General features: G+C 49.2%; 1 protein-coding gene across 2 annotated transcripts; it reads left to right on the top strand.

The window, feature by feature from the left end:
• Nucleotides 1–13,789: 13,789 nt before the first annotated feature.
• PPM1M (protein phosphatase, Mg2+/Mn2+ dependent 1M) lies at nucleotides 13,790–18,550 on the top strand. 2 transcript variants are annotated; one of them, XM_090284091.1, is made up of 10 exons: nucleotides 13,790–14,103; nucleotides 14,714–14,837; nucleotides 14,991–15,245; nucleotides 15,695–15,807; nucleotides 16,151–16,235; nucleotides 16,330–16,448; nucleotides 16,600–16,663; nucleotides 16,893–17,000; nucleotides 17,114–17,262; nucleotides 17,614–18,550. In XM_090284091.1, exons 1-10 carry the CDS (start codon nucleotides 13,880–13,882, stop codon nucleotides 17,756–17,758), a joined length of 1,386 nt encoding a protein of 461 aa, XP_090140217.1. In that variant the 5' UTR covers nucleotides 13,790–13,879; the 3' UTR covers nucleotides 17,759–18,550. The 2 variants fall into 2 exon arrangements, with proteins under 2 accessions (XP_090140217.1, XP_090140218.1); XM_090284092.1 differs by lacking the exon at nucleotides 14,991–15,245 and having other exon boundaries at nucleotides 13,791–14,103.
• The last annotated feature ends 443 nt before the right edge of the window (nucleotides 18,551–18,993 follow it).

Below are 18,993 nucleotides of genomic sequence, written 5' to 3'. Positions count from 1 at the left end.
GTCCAGGAAGCACAGAGAGTCCCAAACAAGTTGGACCCAAAGACAACCACACTAAGACACGTCATAATTAAAATGTCAAAGACTAAAGATAAAAAGAGAATCTTAAAAACAGCCAGAGAAAAGCAGAGAGTTACCTACGAAGGTAACTAGGACCTTGGGAGCCCTCTAAATGGACTCTCCTGAGAGAAGGGCAGTTTCTTCTGCCACCCCAACCCCCCGTGGTTTTCATAGCTAGAAGCTATGAGGCTTTACTTTCCCAGCACTGAAACCCTGGGCTGTGCAGTTTGGCCTGGGCCTAGGATCGCTCCCCAGGTGTTCTTCCTGGTCTTTATCCACCACACAGGAATGTGGGACGGCCTGTCACACTGGCCACTACTGCTGCTTTGCCACTGCTGCTTTGCCACCACTGCCTCACCCCGCCCCACCATACCTCATCCTCTCCACCCCAGCTCCCCAGCTCCGTTTCTCCTACCCATCTGGATGAATAGTTCTTCTTTAAATCTTTGGTGGTCGGACTTACATACAGTTTGATTTTCTGGCAATTCTGGTCGTTTTTTGTTTTGAGATTAGTTGTGATCCTTCTTATCGTTGTGCAAGGAGGCGGAGCTTATCTACCTATGCCTCCATCTTGGCTGGAAGTCCTTAGTTGGAGAGAATTTTGATGGTTGCCAGATGAGAGGGTGTATGGGAGAATGAGTGAAGAGGTGAGGGGATTAAGAAGTACAGATAGGTAGTTACTGAATAGCCATGCAGATGTAAAGAACAGGACAGGAAATGGAGTAGCCAAAGAACCTACACAGGACCCAGGGACATGAACAATGGTGTGGGGATTGCCTGAGGGAGTGCGGGATGCTGGGTGGAGGGGGGAAAAGGAGGAAATTTTGGGACAACTGTAATAGCATAATCAATAAAATATAATTTTTAAAAAAATTTTAAAGCAGAACTCAAGTCAGTGGTTGTAGTGGAGGTTCAGTGCCCCACCCAGATCCCCCTTACCAGAGCATCCTCTCAAACCCAAGTTGCTGGAACCACTAGCTTCCAAGTTCTCTCAGAGGCACCTTTTTCTGGAGAATTTCCACACAGGATGTTCCACAAGGCAACTGAATCTTTGCTCTGTCCTAGCCATTCTATTCGACCTGAATTTTGACACGTATAAAGACTGTCTGAAAATCCAGCCCTGTTTCTTGTACAGTTTGCTCTAATAATAAAAAAAGAACAAAAAGATTGATTTGAAGACAAAATGAATTCCATGGTGTCCTGATTGTCCCCAGCAAGCAAACACAAAGCAAAACAAAGGAGGACACACCAAATGTGGCCCCCAGGAAATGTGGTTTTAGACTTTCTCCCTGACGAAATTTTACTTTTCCCCTGGAGCTTTCGCTTCGCTCACTTGGATAATTTACAGGTCAATGTTTACTATTCTCTTTGTTCACCTACTACTTGTATTTGCCTCCTCATTTTAATCAAGGAAAGATGGAAGCAAAAAACAAGAATGTCTAGCTGTAGCAAAAAGTAGTTGTGAAAAGCATTACACCAAGATCAAATATTTATGCTACAGCAAGCTAGCTAACTGATTGTAATATCAAAGAATAATAAATCATTTGAAAAGGGGGAGAAAAGCCACCACTGTGAATAATATAATTTGAATTTCATCAGGTGGTGTTGAAATCTTGATTTTTTTTTTTGGTTGTTCATCTAACAATGATGATTTCTTGACTTTCTTTTTTCTCATTTTATTTCCCTCCCCCAAGTCACTCACGTATGCAGTGTTAGTAGATGAGGTTTTGTGAAGGAGACATTGAATTCCCTCTTTGGGACCCTGTGAAAGGGAACGTGCAATTTTCTGTAGTCCATGTCTCCTTTTCAGTGGCTCCCACTGTGATTACAGGATTAAGAAATTGATTGAACTCCAGAGCATTTCAAAGAACAGCCGAGTTCAAATTACAGATTTCAGTTAATGAGATTTATAGAAAATTAACAGAAGAAGCAAACTGTCCAATATTTCTCATCCCTAGCCACCCCTGCCCCCACCCACAAAGCCCAAATGAGCAGCATCTGATAAATTAAATGTAGGTAACAAAAGAATGATTATAATGAACAATTTGACATCTCTTCACTATTAATGATTTCTTAAAAATCTATCTTTTTAGTATTTTATATAGTACCATTCATCTTGTTGCCTTTTTAAAATTTTTTATTATGTACTTTGATTGCGAAATCTTCCTGGAAAAGTCTACAAGATGAATTGACTTAAGGTTTAACATCTGACTGTTAATTTCACAGGAAAACAACTTGGTTCTCAGAAAGCTTAGTGCTTATGAAATTTGGGCCTTTAAAAATTTTATTAATTTGTAACAGCTTTGTTGAGATATAATTCCCATGCCGTACAATTCACCCAAAGCATACAATTCAATGGTTTTTACTGTATTCACAGAGTTAACTTTCTTTTGAGTAACCACAATTCTATTGTTTTGAATTGGTCTTTTTGAAGGGAAAGCCACAGAGAAAAATCTACAAGAACTTTTAACCTCAAGAACTTTAAACTCAAAGAATCAATGGCTACTTTTCTTCTACCCTATGGTTTCTTTCTTCATGAATTTTTATTTTTACTTTTGGAAGAATTCATTCCACCAATTAAAATTCCCTATGCCCAAGATCAGTACAGAAGTGTGTCATTAGGCAAAAGCTGCACGTTCCCTCCTCCCTCCCTCCCTCCCTGCTGTCTGTTTTGCACACTCCTCCATCTTACATTCATATAGGCCCACCATATTGCTAAATATCCCCATAACTAAAGAGAGTTCTGAGTCACTATCTTCCTTTATCATACTATATCGCTTGCTTGAATTTTATAACACATATGTATTACATTTGAAGTTAGAAATTTTAAAATTGTTCACATATATTTTAAATGGACATTCAGTCCTCTTAAGCAATCAGCATTCCTGGAAATGTGCCCCTCCTCAAGCTAGAGAAAAGGGAGAGCTATAGAAAAGGTAAAAACACAGGTCCACTGAATGGGGCAGCTAGAAATGGACCTGGAGAAGGCAACCAGGAGGGCTCTAGGCATGAAAACTGCTACTTTCTTTCTTTCTTTTTTTAATGGTAAAACCAGTTACAACAATAATAGTTACCAGGATTGCTACATTTCATTATGCAGTAGGTGCCCTGAAACCAGGGCTTATCCAAGGAGGGAGAGGCTGCCCTCTGCTTGCCACTCCCTCATATCCAAGGGGCATCTTTATCTAATTTATATAAAGGCCCCCTAGATGCTACAACTGCCTCAGAGGGTTGGCATTTAGGAAAAAATGTTACATGCTAACAAGTGTGCCACATGGCTTAAGACTCACAAGTCCCCGTGGAGCTCTCCCTGTGACAGAAGGGAATTCTGTCACCACTCCAGGAAATTCAGATCACTAGCAGATAATGTGGGCACTTGTCTAGTGCATACCCTGGAAGCTGTCACCCTTCTTTAGCCTGGCCTTCCTCACACTGAACTCCTGAGAGAAATGGAGTATTGTGTTTGCCAAAAACGGCTTCCATAGGCTCTACTACTATGTGACTCTCCAACCTGGAAACCAGGCTACATGGAGAAGCCAGATGACTCTGAATCTTCCTAGTCCAGGCACCAGATATGTGTAGGAATAAACCTTCAGGAGACTCCAGCCCCTTGTCATTGCATCACCACCAAACTTTGAGTCTCTCCAACTGGGACCTTGGCATCCTGGAACACGGACATGCAATCCCAACCATGCCCTATCTGACCTCCTGACCCACAGAATCCATGGGCATAACTCGTTCTGTGTTGCAGTAACTTGTTACACAGCCATACCTGGAATAAGAGCACAAAATACCACCTGACCTATGAAACTGGTGAGAGCCCAGCAATTTCTATTAAAGCCTGGAGAACAGAATGGTGTAAACAAGGCCAACTTCATTGCCCTGAAATCAACGAGACTTGGGTTGCTTCCCTCTCTCTTCTAAACAGTACTTCAATCCCATTTGATCACACCAATTTCTGTCTTGACAGAAATTGCAGACACAAAGAATCAGCAACCAGCAAAAATGACTTTCTTCTCTCATTATTGCCTGCCAGCAGCCATGCTAAGCCATATCCAGGTTTCCCACACTGCTTCTATCCTCTGGGAAAGTCTGGTTCCTACAATAGTCTGAATATCCCTGGGTCCCAGAACAATTGGGCTACTGTTCCCCAAGGAGAGGGCTAGACTGATACCTTTTAGTGCTTTTCCCCAGAAAGAAACTGTGGGGCTGTGGTGCTATCCTAAACCCAATTCTCTTAGGCCACTTTTGAAATACATAATAAAAGCTTCTCCCTAATATGAGTATGAGCATGCCTAAGAATAAGCGTAACAAGTAAGGGTGATTTTTAAACAAAAGAGTGTTCAGCAGAGGGTTTACAAACATTAAATATTCTCTCACTTTAAGCAAATAGATAAGGAGCCCATTTCTGAGAAAAGGCCCCACGAAATGAATGTTAGAAACTAGCTATAGTTCACTAATTCAATCAGTTGCCCAAGAAATGAAAAAGCAATTACACAATGTTGTCAAGGGTCTTGAGGTCTAGGAAAGGGATTTTTCTGAGGGGCTCCCATAACACTTGCATTTATTAATAGTTTAAATAAGCATCTGCAATAAGTTAATTAGGTCCAAGAGGATGTCCCAAATTACCTCTGCACCTTTGTGGAACTCACAATTTAAGATACTTCTTGTCACCAAGAAGAAGAAAAGCCAGGATCCATGGAAAAGTTTTGGATTAATTGAAGAGGTTGTGCACTGTTATTTAGAAACAAAAATAATGGGGCTCATTCTTCATAGTGAAACTAGCAAGGACAACAAAGACATCTCACCTGGAGCCTCTGTTGGTGACAACCATGAACCAGATGGACCTAGGAGCATGTTCCTGTGACTTCACTTCAGCCAACCCTGCTTATTATATACTAAATAGTCTGCCCGGAAGGGACAGTATTAACCCAGGATCTCTTGTGAAAAGATGACATGCAAAGCACTTCCAACTCTCCAATAAGTGACATGATGTAGTGGCCTCAGACAAGTTTGAATCCCAACCTAAACACCTTCCTTTCAGTGAGAAAGCTATGCTAACCTCTTTGGAACTCATTTCTTGTCACCTGTGAAATGAGGAGTTTAGACCAGCATTGGGTTTCCCAAAATGTGTTTCTTAGAATATTAATTTTACAGGCTATTTCACAGATTAAAAAAGAAAAAGAAAAATATCCTGTGATCAAATAAGTTTGAAACAAGCAGTATACTGAATCACCTTTTTGGAGAATCACAAGATGTACTGTCACACAGAGAAGTCCTGCATTAAAGAAGTTTGTTTTACTTTGCTGAACCCAGCATTTCCAAAGCATGACTGATGATGAAACCTTTTTAACCTTCTATTTCTATTACCACATGGAGAATGGTTCCATGGAACTCATTTTTGGGATTACCAGCCTATGTTCACTTATTCATTCACTGATGCATGTTCTCTTGATCTCCTCAAGTTCCAGAATTCTTTCATACCACCTCAGTTAGTTTGCTTGTTTGAGTGGAACATCTGCCAAGTAGTTTACAAGAAAGCCAATCAAGTCAGAACCATATGTGAGACACAACATACTTTCTGCCAAATTTGGCGGAAAGACAGCCCCAGGTCTCACCAGTCAGACAAAAGAAAAAGCCTAATGGAAGTGCTGAGAAATATTTTCATCATCATGCTGAGCGTTCCTATTATTCTCTGTGATGCTACATCCACCATTTAGCCACTGCCACACTGACTAGGTAAACCATTCCTCCTTAATAGCCCCCAACTAACAAGAATTTTCCCTTTTCCCAGAAGTAGACAGCTCTGAACAATTTTCTATTGCTGTTCTGAGAACTGAATTTTAACCTTGCTCCACTTCAGATAAAATGCCTGTCTGTAATCCAAGGATAGCAACCAGGTTTCTGACCTATTCTCTCCCCTGGCTTGGACTGCTGGGCAGAGAAGGATTCTAAGGCCATATATGGAGTTGGAGGAAAGAGTTCTGCAACTGATTAATGACATCTTCAAGGAAGAGGGCACAGACTTGTGCCATGGACTTGCTATCCTAGCTCTGAACTCAGGTGAGGTGGAAGCCACTATCTGAAACAACAGGACTGTTACAAAAATCGCCACAAAAATAACAAATTAGCAGGGGAAATGTAAACAAGTGCTCATCTTTTATTTTTTTTTTTGTACCACCACCAGCACTAAAGGAAAAAATGTGGAAAATGAGTCCATTTTATTACACTCAGATCCTGCTACTGATTCTAATGGAATTCAAGTCAATAAACCTCTGAGATAGAAGATTGAGTTGTAGTTGCTGCAATCCCATTTTATTTTACTATGGATAATACGTACTCGTCAGAAGTAACTTTATTATTCTTCTGATATCTAATTGAGAAATGGGCAATTCCAACCGTGAAATGTCCATGCTGTATGCCAACATTTTCAGAAGCTGGGCAAGTCCTTCAGTGCTTCACACAGTCGCACACGAAGAAGGGTCTGTGCTTGGTCCCTGAGTCTCCAGGCAGTCCTGGTGGCCCTGTGATCAAATTCATATGAACACATTAGTGATGGTTGCTTTCTACTTCTCAGCCACTATCTTGTATTGTAGTAAAGGGTCAGGAAGAATTCTGCTGCTCTGGACTCCACTCTTTTTCACAGGTCAAGCACAGTCTGGAGTTGCTGACGTCAGCCCCCAAAATGCTCAGAGACTCCAAACTGAGTAGGGAATTTGCCTGAGCCTTAGGAAGGAACTTCAGGAGACCAGGATTCTGAGTGCTGTCCAACTGCACTTTCTGTGACAATGGGAATGTCATATAACCTGCCTGTTCAATAAGGTAGCCATGTGTGTCTACTGAGCACTCACAATGTGGCTGATGCCACTGAGAAAGTGGAATGTTTTAATTTTATGTCATTATAATTCATATAAATTTAAATAGTCACTATGGGACTCTGGCCAAGTTGGTTAACTTCTCCAGCCCTTAAGTTTCACTTCCTACAGTCCTCCCAAATCCAACCACTTCTTTCCATCTCTCTGCTAGCATTCTAATCTCCTTACTTTTTTCAGGAACCTCCATCCTGCTTTCCACAGTGGCTTCACCAATTTACATTCCCACCAACAATGTACAACAGTCCCCTTTTCTTCACACCCTCTCCAGCACTTATCTTATATGTAATGTGGGGGTTTTTGGTGTTTTTTTTTTTTTTTTTCTTGCTTGAATTTTCACAGAATACCTCGACATCTCTGGAATGATCCACAAGAAAGCAGTAATACAGACTGCCTCCAGGGAGGGAAACTGGGCAGCCAAGGGATGGGATTGTGAGGGAGAGTTGTTGCTTTTATACCCTTTTCATTTTGAGTCATGTGAAAGTATTAACTTTTAAAAATTAAATTTTGTTAAGGACAGATGTGGGACTCAACAAAAGCTACTTTCATTGTGAGTGAAAAAAAATATGTACCATAAAAACTTTTCTCCTTTTTCTAAGCTTGCTCCTCTCCCACCCTCATCCTTCACATGCTAAGTTAGCTGAGGAGAGGCCTCTCACCAGGAGAGGGCGCACTTGATTTGAGTTCATTCAAGTTGTTGGAAAGGGGTGACCTTAAAAGGATGTCACTGGGGAGTGAGGAATTGAATGGCCTCGAGGGAGGGTCAGCCTAGGAATGAAGACAGACTCATCCCCTAAGGCTCCTCACCTACAACTTCAGACACCAGAGACAGAAGAACCAGAAAGTTTCTGGAGAGAGAAAAAGGCAAAGACAAGACAAGACAAGCCAAGCCAAAGGTCTGGGAATAAGAGGGACACTGGATTTCAGCATCAGCAACAGCGAAGTTAATAAACAAAGCAGTCAGAATTCTGAGCCAAACTATCAGTCAACAGCAAAGGCAGAGCCCTGGCCGGGTGGTTCAGTTGGTTGAGCAGTGTCCCATGCACCAAAAGGTTGAGGGTTTGATTCCTGGCCGGGGCTCATACCTGGGTTGCAAGTTTGATCCCTGGCTGGGGTGCATACAAGAGGCAACTGACCAATGTTTCTCTTTCACATCAATGTCTCTCTCTCTCTCTCCCTCCCTTCCTCTCTCCCTAAAATCAATAAGCATGTCCTTATGTGAGTATAAAAAAAAAAAAGACAAAGACAGAATATAAGCTTTTTCAGACTTGCAAGGACCTAGGGAAATTATCTTCCAGTCATCCCTTCTTGGAAAGTTGTAAGAGGATGTGCTTCATCAAAATGAGGGAATAAACCAAGAGTCAGGCTTGGGATCCAGGCAAGAACAGGAGGATCCTGGGTGGCACTGAAGGAACACTCAGGACACCTGGGAACAGGGAGAATGCGATTGTCATAGGGTGCCACATGGCTTTGAAAACTTAAAATGGCTTAGCTGGGCGACAAACCACCTATGACATCTGACCACCAGAAGCTTCTCTGAATAGACCTTAGAGAATAGAAGCTTCATCACACTGAGGAGAGTCCATGACAGTGGGGTGGAGGAATAAACTGTGTTTGTGTTATTACCTCTAATTTTAGACTTTGAAAACCTCTGAGCCATTGGTTGGTGGGGATGAGGTAACCCCACAGACTGAATTAGGTCTCCTGGCCCAGGGTCTCTGGTCCAATTTTGTTCAAAGACAGGTCAGAGCTCATATGTCCTTTGGGAAGCTTTCTCTGACTGCCCCTACCCCCTTGCCAGCACTGTCGTCGTCGGCGGCGGCAGCCGTCCGTCTTGAGAGACGATGGCGTAGCTTCTTGAGAGTCTATCTGCACCGCCGAGAATGGCTGTGCAGTCCGACTCGGGAGTGACAATCCCTGCCGCACTTGTTACAGGTGAAGGCAGATGGCTGTTGTTGTTGCTGTAGACACTGCTTCCGCCTCGATCTTTTCTGGACTGCCTCCTCGTTGCGCGCAGCCTCTGCGCGTGACGTACCTTGCCTGACCGCGAGCCTCCAGGCTAGGCGGTCGTCTGCTTGAACTTCCCATGTGTTGAGATTGATGGAGCATTGTGTCATGTCCTTTTTGCAGATGTCTTTGAACCGCAGTTTTGGGCGCCCTGTCATCCTCTGGCCTTCTGCTAGCTCGCCGTAGAGGAGGTCTTTGGGAATACGGCCTGCATCCATTCTTTTGACATGGCCGAGCCACCTGAGGCGTCTCTCGCTAAGAACTGCATGCAAACTGCTCATATTGGCTCGCTTCAGCACCTCGGTGTTGGGGACCTTATCCTGCCAGGCGACATGCAGGACGCGTCGCAGGCACCTCATGTGGAAGCTGTTGAGTTTCCTTTCGTGCCTTGCGTAGGTGGTCCACGTCTCGCTGCCATAGAGGAGAGTGCTGAGTACGCAGGCTTGGTAGATGCGCAGTCTGGTTTTCTCAGTGAGGCTGGAATTGTTCCACGCTCGCCGGTTCAGTTTGGCCATAACTGTGGCTGCCCTGGCGATTCTCCGATTGACCTCCAAGTCGACTGACAGAGAGCTCGAGATGGTGGACCCAAGGTAAGTGAAATCGTTGACAACCTCCAGGGTGTATCCGTCGATGGTGATGCATGGGGGAGTCCCCGTGCCTTGAGCCATAACGTTCGTCTTCGTCAGGCTGATGGCTAGTCCGAACTCCTTGCATGCGTGGGAAAGGCAAGTGACTAACTGCTGGAGTCCCTCTTCGGAGTGTGATGTCAAGGCTGCGTCGTCGGCGAAGAGCATCTCACGGATGAGCACCTCTTTGACTTTGGTCTTGGCTCGTAGACGGGCCAGGTTGTAGAGCTTGCCATCAGATCTGGTGTGAATGAAGACACCCTCGCTGCAGTCCTTAAAGGCGTATTGGAGGAGCATGGAGAAGAAGATTCCGAACAGCGTAGGTGCGAGGACGCAGCCCTGCTTTACTCCGCTGCTGACTGGGAAGGCCTCAGAGGTTGCGCCGTTGTAGGACACCGTGCTGTGCATGTTGTCATGAAAGGACATGACCACAGCAAGCAGATGTGGTGGACAGCCAATCTTCCGTAGCAAGCTGAAGAGTCCGCTTCGACTGACCAGATCAAACGCCTTCATGAGGTCGATAAAGGTGAGGTAGAGTGGTTTATGCTACTCATGACACTTCTCCTGCAGCTGGCGTAGGGAGAAGATCATGTCCACTGTTGATCGGCCAGCTCTGAAGCCACACTGGGACTCTGGGTAGACGCGGGAAGCAAGGGTCTGCAGGCGGGCAAGAGCGACCTGGGCGAATACTTTGCCGACAACGCTGAGGAGAGAGATGCCCGGGTAGTTGTTGCAGTCGCTGCGGTCTCCTTTGTTCTTGTACATGGTGATAATGTTGGCGTCTCTCATATCCTGGGGGATGTAACACTCCTTCCAGCAGAGACAGAGTAGATGGTGGAGCGGCTGTAGCAGGACTGGTTTCCCGCTCTTTAGGATTTCTGGAGGGATTCCGTCGCTTCCTGGTGCTTTCCCGCAAGCGAGGCGGTCGATGGCTTTGCCGAGCTCTGCCGCAGTAGGTGGAGTGTCTAGCTCCTCCATGACTGGTAGGTCTGGGATGGCGTTAAGAGCAGTGTCTGTTACGGTGTTCCTCGTTGCGTACAGCTTGAGGTAGTGCTCAGTCCACCGCTGCATTTGCTGTTCCTGGTCAGTGATGACCTCACCTGTCTTGGATTTAAGGGGTGCGATCTTGGAGGGGATTGGGCCTGTTGCCTTCTTGATACCCTCATACATTCCTCGTGCGTTGCCTATATCGGCTGCTTCCTGGATGCTTCTGCACAGGTTTAGCCAATAGGTGTTGGCACAGTGGCGGGCGGTCTTCTGGACTTTGTTCCTGGCAGCCCGTAGAGCTTGAAGTGTACTGGGAGTGGGCGTGGCCTTGTAAGCCAGTAGGGCCTTCCTCTTAGCCTCGATCACGGGTTCCATTTCTTCCCAGTGATTCCAAAAAACCTCCGCTGCCTTGAGGCATACCTCTTCAGGGGAAAGGCTAAGGGAGTAAACCCCGACAGAAAATCCGGAGCCGGAAACCCTAAGGCGGTTTGACGTTGTAGTCAACACCGGCAACTCCTGCGGCGCACCTGAAGCCAAGCTGTATTGACTCTGTCTTTCCCCTTGGATCCTTCAGCTGCGAAGAGAGGGGGGGTCTGCTGCATGGGCAACAGCTGGCCCTCCATATCACCCTGCCCAGGCTTTGTAGCTTCACTGGAGAGGACACTCCAGCGTCATCGCAAGATGTCGACTCAACACGGGAGGAGACAGATACCGGTTATAAGCTCATCCGATTGGCGAAGGAAACGAGCACCAGGGGTCTCCTCTGACGGTGGGAGAGGTCATTGCACCTCACTGGACAGCTACCGCCCGCCTCAAGCTGGGCAGCCCCCAGCCAATTAGGTGCTGTCTCGCCATGGCTCGCCTGTCCCACTGGGTGCGTGGGGATCAGAGAGGCATCTCTCGAAAAGTGGGCCACAAAACACTCACACCAGGCAATTCCAAGCAAAAAACAAGAAAGAAGCCTCCAGCTCTTTGCCTCGCTAGCTGGAACATCAGGACCATGTGTCCCGGACTTACTGCAGACCTTCCATGGATCAATGATGCCAGAAAAACCGCCGTCATCGACAGGGAACTGGCACGACTAAACATCGACATTGCGGCTCTACAGGAGACCCGGTTGGCCGACAACGGAACTATCAGAGAAACCAACTACACCTTCTACTGGCAAGGGAAGTCTCCGGACCAACCAAGACAGCACGGTGTTGGGTTCGCTGTGAAGAACACGCTTGTTAACTCCATAGAGCCACCCACAGGAGGCACAGAGAGATTACTTACTCTCCGATTGTCAACAACTTTCGGCCCAGTCAGCATTCTTAGCGCGTACGCCCCAACCCTCTGCGCCACCACCGAAGAGAAAGAACAGTTCTACCATGCACTGGACGAAGCGTTATCCAAGATCCCCAGAAGTAACACTCTTTATCTCCTTGGAGACTTCAACGCAAGAGTAGGAGCCGACCACATGGCCTGGCCCACCTGCCTTGGAAACTTTGGGAGAGGAAAGATCAATGAGAATGGTCAGCGACTGCTTGAGCTTTCGTGTCACCATGGCCTGTGCGTGACAAACACATTCTTCAAGTGCAAAGAGATCCACCAGGTGTCATGGAGGCACCCCCGCTCCCGCCACTGGCACCAGCTTGACCTTGTCATCACCGGAAGAACGGATATTGGCAGCACCCTCCTCACCCGCAGCTACCACAGTGCAGACTGCGACACGGACCATGCCCTCGTGGTAAGCAAGGTGCGCATAATGCCGAAGAGGTTGCACCACTCCAAGATGAAGGGTCGCCCACGCATCAACACCAGTTGTGCCAGCAACCCAGTTAAGACCCAGCAATTCATCAACAGGATGGAAGATGCACTCGGCGAGGGAATGGCGGCAGATGACGTTATCGAATCCAATTGGTAACGTCTCCGCAACGCCATATACAACTCCGCCATTATTGCTTACAGGAAGAAAGAGCGGAAGAACGCTGACTGGTACGAGGCTCACTGGGAAGAAATGGAACCCGTGATCGAGGCTAAGAGGAAGGCCCTACTGGCTTGCCAGCACCACCCACTAGGATTTCACCACCACTGCAGGGGAGCTCATTTCCTTTAATGCTATCTCTACTCTTGCACCCAGCATGGGGTCTGGCACACACAGTGGGCTCAGTAAATTAGCCCCCAGGCTCTCTGGAACTGAATCATCAGAGGAAGGAGGTATTGGGTACAGCTCCCTGCCCCAAGAATCTTCCTGTAAGGTTAGAGGAACTCCCAGTGGGGCAGGGCTCACCAACCTGGAGGAAGTAAGGCCTAATGAGTATGTGCTGGGTTTAGGAACAGAGGTAGAGACTCCTCCTGTAGCCCTCCCTGGGGCCCTGGGCTGTGGGCCTCAAGGCTTTGAGTTAGCTACCCTGACTTCCTGGAGGAGGAAAGGGGAAGAGAAATCCCCTGGGGAGTGGATTTTGAGTCAACCGCACTGTCATAATGGAAACAGCAAAGCATTAGGCGTCAGGATACTTCCTCTGCGTGGGCCTCTGAGTCTCGGTTATGAGATGGAAGTAATTCCTTCACAGGGAGTTGGGCTCAAGTGACAGAGGGTGACAAAGCACTCTATTAGCATGCAGATGTGAAGGGGGACACTGCCACAGACCCTACAATGACAGCTAGCCAGGGGCTCAGACTGCAACATCTTGCCTTCAGCCCAGAGGAAAGTCTTTCACTTATTTTAGCCTCAGGTCTGAACTCTGACTAGTTGGAACCTTTTGGGGACCATGGATTCCTACTGTCCATCAGTCACTCGCACTCTAGTGAGGATCCTGCTTTCTGCCCAGAGAGGACAGACTGGCCTGAGGGCGGGAGGGTGTCTCAGGAAGAATAAAGCCATCCTGAGGGCCAGTGAGGAATGGAGACCACCTGAAGGGAACGTTGTGCTCTGAGATTCTTACTCAATGTGTCAGTCTCACACCTCTAAGGACATCCTGTTCCCATCTCACCCTTGCGAAAGGTCCGGGCCCAGCAGGAGGAGGCCTGATGCTCTGCGGTGGAGCCTGGAGGCTCAGCGTGTGTTCTGAACCCCTCCTGGGCCTCCTAGATGACACGGGGCAAGCGACTTCTCTGGCCTGTCAGGTGGGAATGGTAACAGCGTTTGTTTCTTAGGGTTGTTATGAGGCTAGACAAGCCCGACGGCACCAGGCAGCGCGCGCAGACTCAGCCCTGAGGCTGGGGTTTGGGGGAATCACCGGCCCGCCCCGCCCACGGCGCGCTTCCTCCTCCCAGGGGCCGGCCGCCGGGTGGTGTCGGCCCGCTCTCCCATCCAGCGCTCAGCGGGCAGCCCCCTGCCGCCGCGCCATGTCCGCCGGCTGGTTCCGGCGTCGCTTCCTGCCTGGAGGTCCGCTCACCGCGCCGCGGCCCGCGAGGCCGCGAGCCAGCCCGGTGCCCTACCGACGGCCTCGCTTCCTGCGCGGCTCGGGCTCCAGCCCCTGCACAACCGACGCTACGCGCCGCCCAGAATCCCGGCCAGTGCGCTGCCCAGCGCGGGGCGGCGCGCTGCCCTGGAACGCAGGCTACGCAGAGTGAGTGTTCCACCTCCCGAGCGACCCCCATCCGACACTCCCCACTCCCGCCACCCTTGTACCGGGACTCCCGATCCTGACTCCCTGTTGATCCAGCCTGGGGGCCTGTGCTGCGCTAGTAAACAGGCTAAACTGAGTGAGTGACCACCCTCCCCCAACCTTGTGGATAACTCGTTCTTGTCGCCTCTGGACTCTTGACAACCTCCCCCTACCCACCTCTGCCTTTTCTTTGGGACTCCAGCCTCCTTAGAGAGAGTTGCAAGTTGGGAAGGACCTGTACCCCTGGGGCTTCCAACATGAGACAGGGACACTGGGAACACTGGGAAGAGTGCCAGAATTCTGGGCTTTGGAGATAACCCCCACCCCCACCCCACTCCTCACCCCTGGCCCCACCATTCATTTTCTGTCTGTCTCTCTGTCTCTCGGGGGCTGTGCCCCGAGTTTTGCCTTAGCCAGGAGGTCCCTGAACAGTTAGGAAACTTACATCATCTTTGGCCAGGTATAAGGGACAGTGTGGAGGTCTCCTCCTTCTGTGCACTAGCTCTGGTCTCTGTACCCACGGGGACATGGGTGGGTTCCCGAAGGATCGCCGATCACTTTCTGGCCTCAGGATCATCAATGCCGAGAAATCTGAGTTCAATGAGGATCAAGCCGCCTGTGGGAAGCTTTGCATCCGGCGATGTGAGTTTGGGGCTGAAGAGGACCAGGAGTGGGTGACCTTGTGCCCAGAAGAGGTGAGCGCAACTGGGTCTGAGCCACTCTTACAGGCTGGGGCCAGAACTGGGGCTAGAACTTCCCGCTGAAGTTCTTTCCCTAGTGCCCCATGCTGGGCTAGGGGTCAGCTGGGGAAGCCAGGAAGAACCTGACACCGACTCTTTCCTGTACAGTTCCTGTCAGGTCATTATTGGGCACTATTTGATGGGCACGGCGGTCCAGCTGCAGCCATTTTGGCTGCCAACACCCTGCACTCCTGCCTGCGGCGGCAGTTGGAAGCCATAGTAGAGGGCATGGTGGCCACTCAGCCCCCCATGCACCTCAGTGGCCACTCTGTCTGCCCCAGTGATCCCCAGTTTGTGGAGGAAAAGGGCATTAGGACAGAAGACTTGGTGATTGGGGCTCTGGAGAGCGCCTTCCAGGAATGTGTAAGTTAAGTGTAGCCTTTGGGGAAGGAGTGAAGATTTTGTAACCAGGGACCTCAGGGACTCTGAATTGTGGGGCATTCCTGCACACAGTGGTGGTCACCCTTGATGTCTGAAATGGCAAGACAAGATTGGGATGGTTTGTTCCTCACTAACCACCATCATTGTCATCATAACCCCTCTCATTTATCCAGTGATTACTCTGTGCTATGTGCTTTTACCTGCATCACCTCATTGCACACCCTGTTGGTCCCTGGTACAGGGGCTGGTTTCCCTTCCTCACTGTTTTGAATAGGACTTCCCTCCCTCCCAAAGGATCCTAGAGTCATAGCTAGACTTTGGGCTGGGACTGCCAGGCAGGCTTGCTGGTGGGGAAGCGAACTGCAGGGTGGGGATCCAGTACAGTGATATTGTGGTAGTACAGAGCTGCTAAAGTGCCTCGTTTGCCCCAGGATGAGGTGATTGGGCGGGAGCTGGAGGCCTCTGGCCAAGTCGGTGGCTGCACAGCCCTGGTGGCTGTGTCCCTGCAGGGAAAACTGTATGTGGCCAATGCCGGTGACAGCAGGTGAGTGAGCTCTGCAGAGAGGAGCAGGTGGGCGGGCAGGCACGAGAGGCAGTGGGGACAGTGAAAGAGGACTGTAAGTGGAAGGATGAAAATGGGGAGGGTGGACTGGCTGAAGTATTTGTATGTGTGGCATGTATGGAGTATGAGCGGGCAGTAGACACCAGGGAGGGCACAGGCGGAAGGGACTGAACCTTTATCCTGCAGTCATGGAGGGCTTTGAACAAGGGATTGACGTGGGCAGAACTGGCACCTGGTGGTTGGAGGAGGGGCCAGCAGGAGGGAGGCCATGGATGAGGTTGGAGGCTTCAACCACAGAGCTCTCCCACTCCTCAATCCCATCCAGGGCCATCTTGGTGCGGAGAGATGATGTACAGCCTCTGAGCTCTGAGTTCACTCCAGAGACTGAGCGACAACGGATCCAGCAGCTGGTAGGTGCCCTTGGCAGAGGTAGGCTGTGGAGCCCCAACTCTTGGGTCCAGGGCCACCAGAGACAGCCTGATCCGAGTATGGCCTCCCTACCAGGCCTTTGTCTACCCTGAGCTTCTGGCTGGTGAATTCACCCGACTGGAGTTCCCTCGGCGACTGAAAGGGGATGACTTGGGGCAGAAGGTTTTGTTCAGAGATCACCACATGAGCGGCTGGTGAGCAAGTTGGGGGTGGGTGAGTACAGTGGGGAAAGCCATGGGGTTCAAGCCCAGCTGTCCCCTTCTGCCTGAGTAGGGTGGGCCCTGTGTTGAGGGGAGATGAAGTGGGAAGTAGGGCCTGAGTTGATGCTGAATCTGCTCCTGGTAGGAGCTACAAGTGCGTGGAGAAGTCGGATCTCAAGTACCCACTGATCCATGGACAGGGTAGGCAGGTCAGTGAATGGCCCCCCTCCAAGAATCCCTCTTCAGATGCCCCCTGCAGAGGCAAGTTCTCCTTTGTACCTTATAGCTATGGCTGGTGTCCTAGGGTCTGCTTCTAGGCCACAGGATGTTTCTCCCTCAGCCCAGGGTGCTTGAGGGCCACAGTCCACCTCTATGCTTTACATGTATGTGCATTTGCTGAAGTTATTTGCTGTCACCTCACATCTCCCTTCTCCCCAGGCTCGGTTACTGGGAACACTGGCCGTCTCCCGGGGCCTGGGAGACCATCAGCTCAGAGTCTTGGACACAAACATTCAGCTCAAGCCCTTCTTGCTCTCTGTCCCACAGGTGAGAGGGCAACAGCCCACACCAGCTTCCATCTGCCCAGAAAGGCAGACAATGAGGCTGGTGCTGGTGGGAGCTGGGAAGGGAACAGAGGGAGCCTCGAGTTTAATTTGCAGGTGACAGTGCTGGATATGGACCAGTTGGAGCTGCAGGAGGACGATGTGGTTGTCATGGCAACTGATGGGCTCTGGGATGTCCTATCCAATGAGCAAGTGGCACGAATAGTGCAGAGCTTCCTCCCTGGCAATCAAGAGGACCCAAACAGGTACTGTAACTGCTTGGGACCTGTTGGGGCCTGGTTGCCAGTAACAACACTAAAATGTAGTTACGGCTGAGAAGACAGCGCTGACAATGAGCCTAGCTCAGGACAGGTCGTCAGGATTAGTGTGCTCTCAAGGTTCCAGGGGGTGGGGATGATTGTGGGTCCCATAAATCTCTGGGTCCAGGCTCCTGTGATCCAATCTGTGGCCCTCCCAGGCTTGTAGCTTGCCTGACCCCAAGTTGGACTGCATTGCTTGGGTCCCCAAGCATCCAGCCTAGGGTAGAGTTCTCCCCAAGGTCTGGCCTTGCCTCTGCTGTTGCCCTGCGAGTACATCTGCAGGATGATCCCCCACAGGTTCTCGGAGCTGGCCCAAATGCTGATACACAGCACACAGGGGAAGGACGATGGTCTCACAGGCGAAGGGCAAGTGTCCTATGATGACATCTCTGTGTTCGTGATTCCCCTGTACAACCAGGGCCAAAGGAACAGTGGCAACTGAGGATTCAGGCACCACATCCCTGAACCACTCAGGACCAGGTGCAGTTTGGGCACCTCTCCACTGTGGTCAACAGCAGACCTGCTTGCCCTGCCCCCAGACACAGCCCAGGGCTCTTGCCCCTTGCCCCAACCCATTTCAAGGGGAGCATTTATATATACCAGGCAGTCAGAGCTAAAGAATGCAGAGAACCCAGCTCCCCAGGTCCCTCCTTCGTCAGGCAGGGTTAGAGTGCTAATGTCAATGCTAACATCCCTCTGGCACGCATTTTACAACTTAGGATACCCACAGGAAGCTCTTCAGACAGGATCCTAAACAGTCAAATATATTATTCCCAAGTGGGAACAGCTGGATTAAGGGAACTGAACAAGGATGCTGGGAGGGGCAGATAGCCTGTGTTTGGATCCAAGTCTCCAATCCATGAATGTCAGAGTATCTACTTTACAGCCCAAAGCCCAAGCAGGGATTCTTATGGGAAGTTGTGCAGTTGTGGGCAGCGTGGTATCTGCTCAACCACCATCCTGAAGCAGGCCCTGGGGCTCAAGTTGGAGAACAAAATGGGGCAAGAGGAGCCCCTGTTGGCTGAGTAGGGAATTCCCTCCAGTTGCTGCTCCTGCCTGTGGACTTGCATCCCAATTGCTCCTTCCAGGCCCTAGCCGCACCCTAGGTTGATGCCCCAATAATGCCTTTGTTCTGTTGCTCCCCATCACCTCCCTATGATTAAATGTTTGTGTGCAGAAAAGAGCTTGTGAATTGTAAATTGTTTGGCATTAAAGGATATCTTTTGCTCTTTTACCTTGCAGAGAATCACTCTTAGGTCTACCTTGCAAGCTTGCATATAGTCAGCACTGTTTTCTAGTTTGTTTTTTTCTTCTCTGTGGCTTCCCTAGTTCCCAGCTTGGAGTGAGCCCCAATGAGAACATCGCTGCCTGGGGAACAAAAAGCGGGTCTCCACTCCACAACCGTCTGTGAGTTCTGGGCTTGAGATGCCAGAGGACTGCCCTTTAACTTGTTTTTGAATGCAAAGCTCTATGGCTTGCATTTCCATAAGCAGCCTAGTTCCTCACCTTCCCCATGAGACTTGTTTTACCATCTAGCACTTGCCAAGGCTCAGGTGCCAGTAAAGTATTTATTCACTTACAAGGCAATCACTTTCATGACCTCAGCCTTACTCAACTTTCCCAAGATCCACTACTTTAGTTTACAATTGAGATGAGTTCTTACCAGGCAATTCAGTC

Source organism: Furipterus horrens, unplaced genomic scaffold (genome assembly GCF_987537825.1).
Source record: "Furipterus horrens unplaced genomic scaffold, mFurHor1.1.pri manual_scaffold_7, whole genome shotgun sequence".
Lineage (NCBI taxonomy): Eukaryota > Metazoa > Chordata > Mammalia > Chiroptera > Furipteridae > Furipterus > Furipterus horrens.
Note: the sequence above shows the minus strand (reverse complement) of the source record. Positions and strands in the feature narration are given on the sequence as shown.

Bases quoted from the DNA above. Each gene is read 5' to 3' on its own strand.
- PPM1M (XM_090284091.1), top strand. From the start codon at position 13,880: ATGTCCGCCGGCTGGTTCCGGCGTCGCTTCCTGCCTGGAGGTCCGCTC. The intron at 16,236-16,329 runs GTAGGTGCCCTT...CCTCCCTACCAG, and splicing joins GACAACGGATCCAGCAGCTG to GCCTTTGTCTACCCTGAGCT. The intron at 16,449-16,599 runs GTGAGCAAGTTG...TGCTCCTGGTAG, and splicing joins GATCACCACATGAGCGGCTG to GAGCTACAAGTGCGTGGAGA.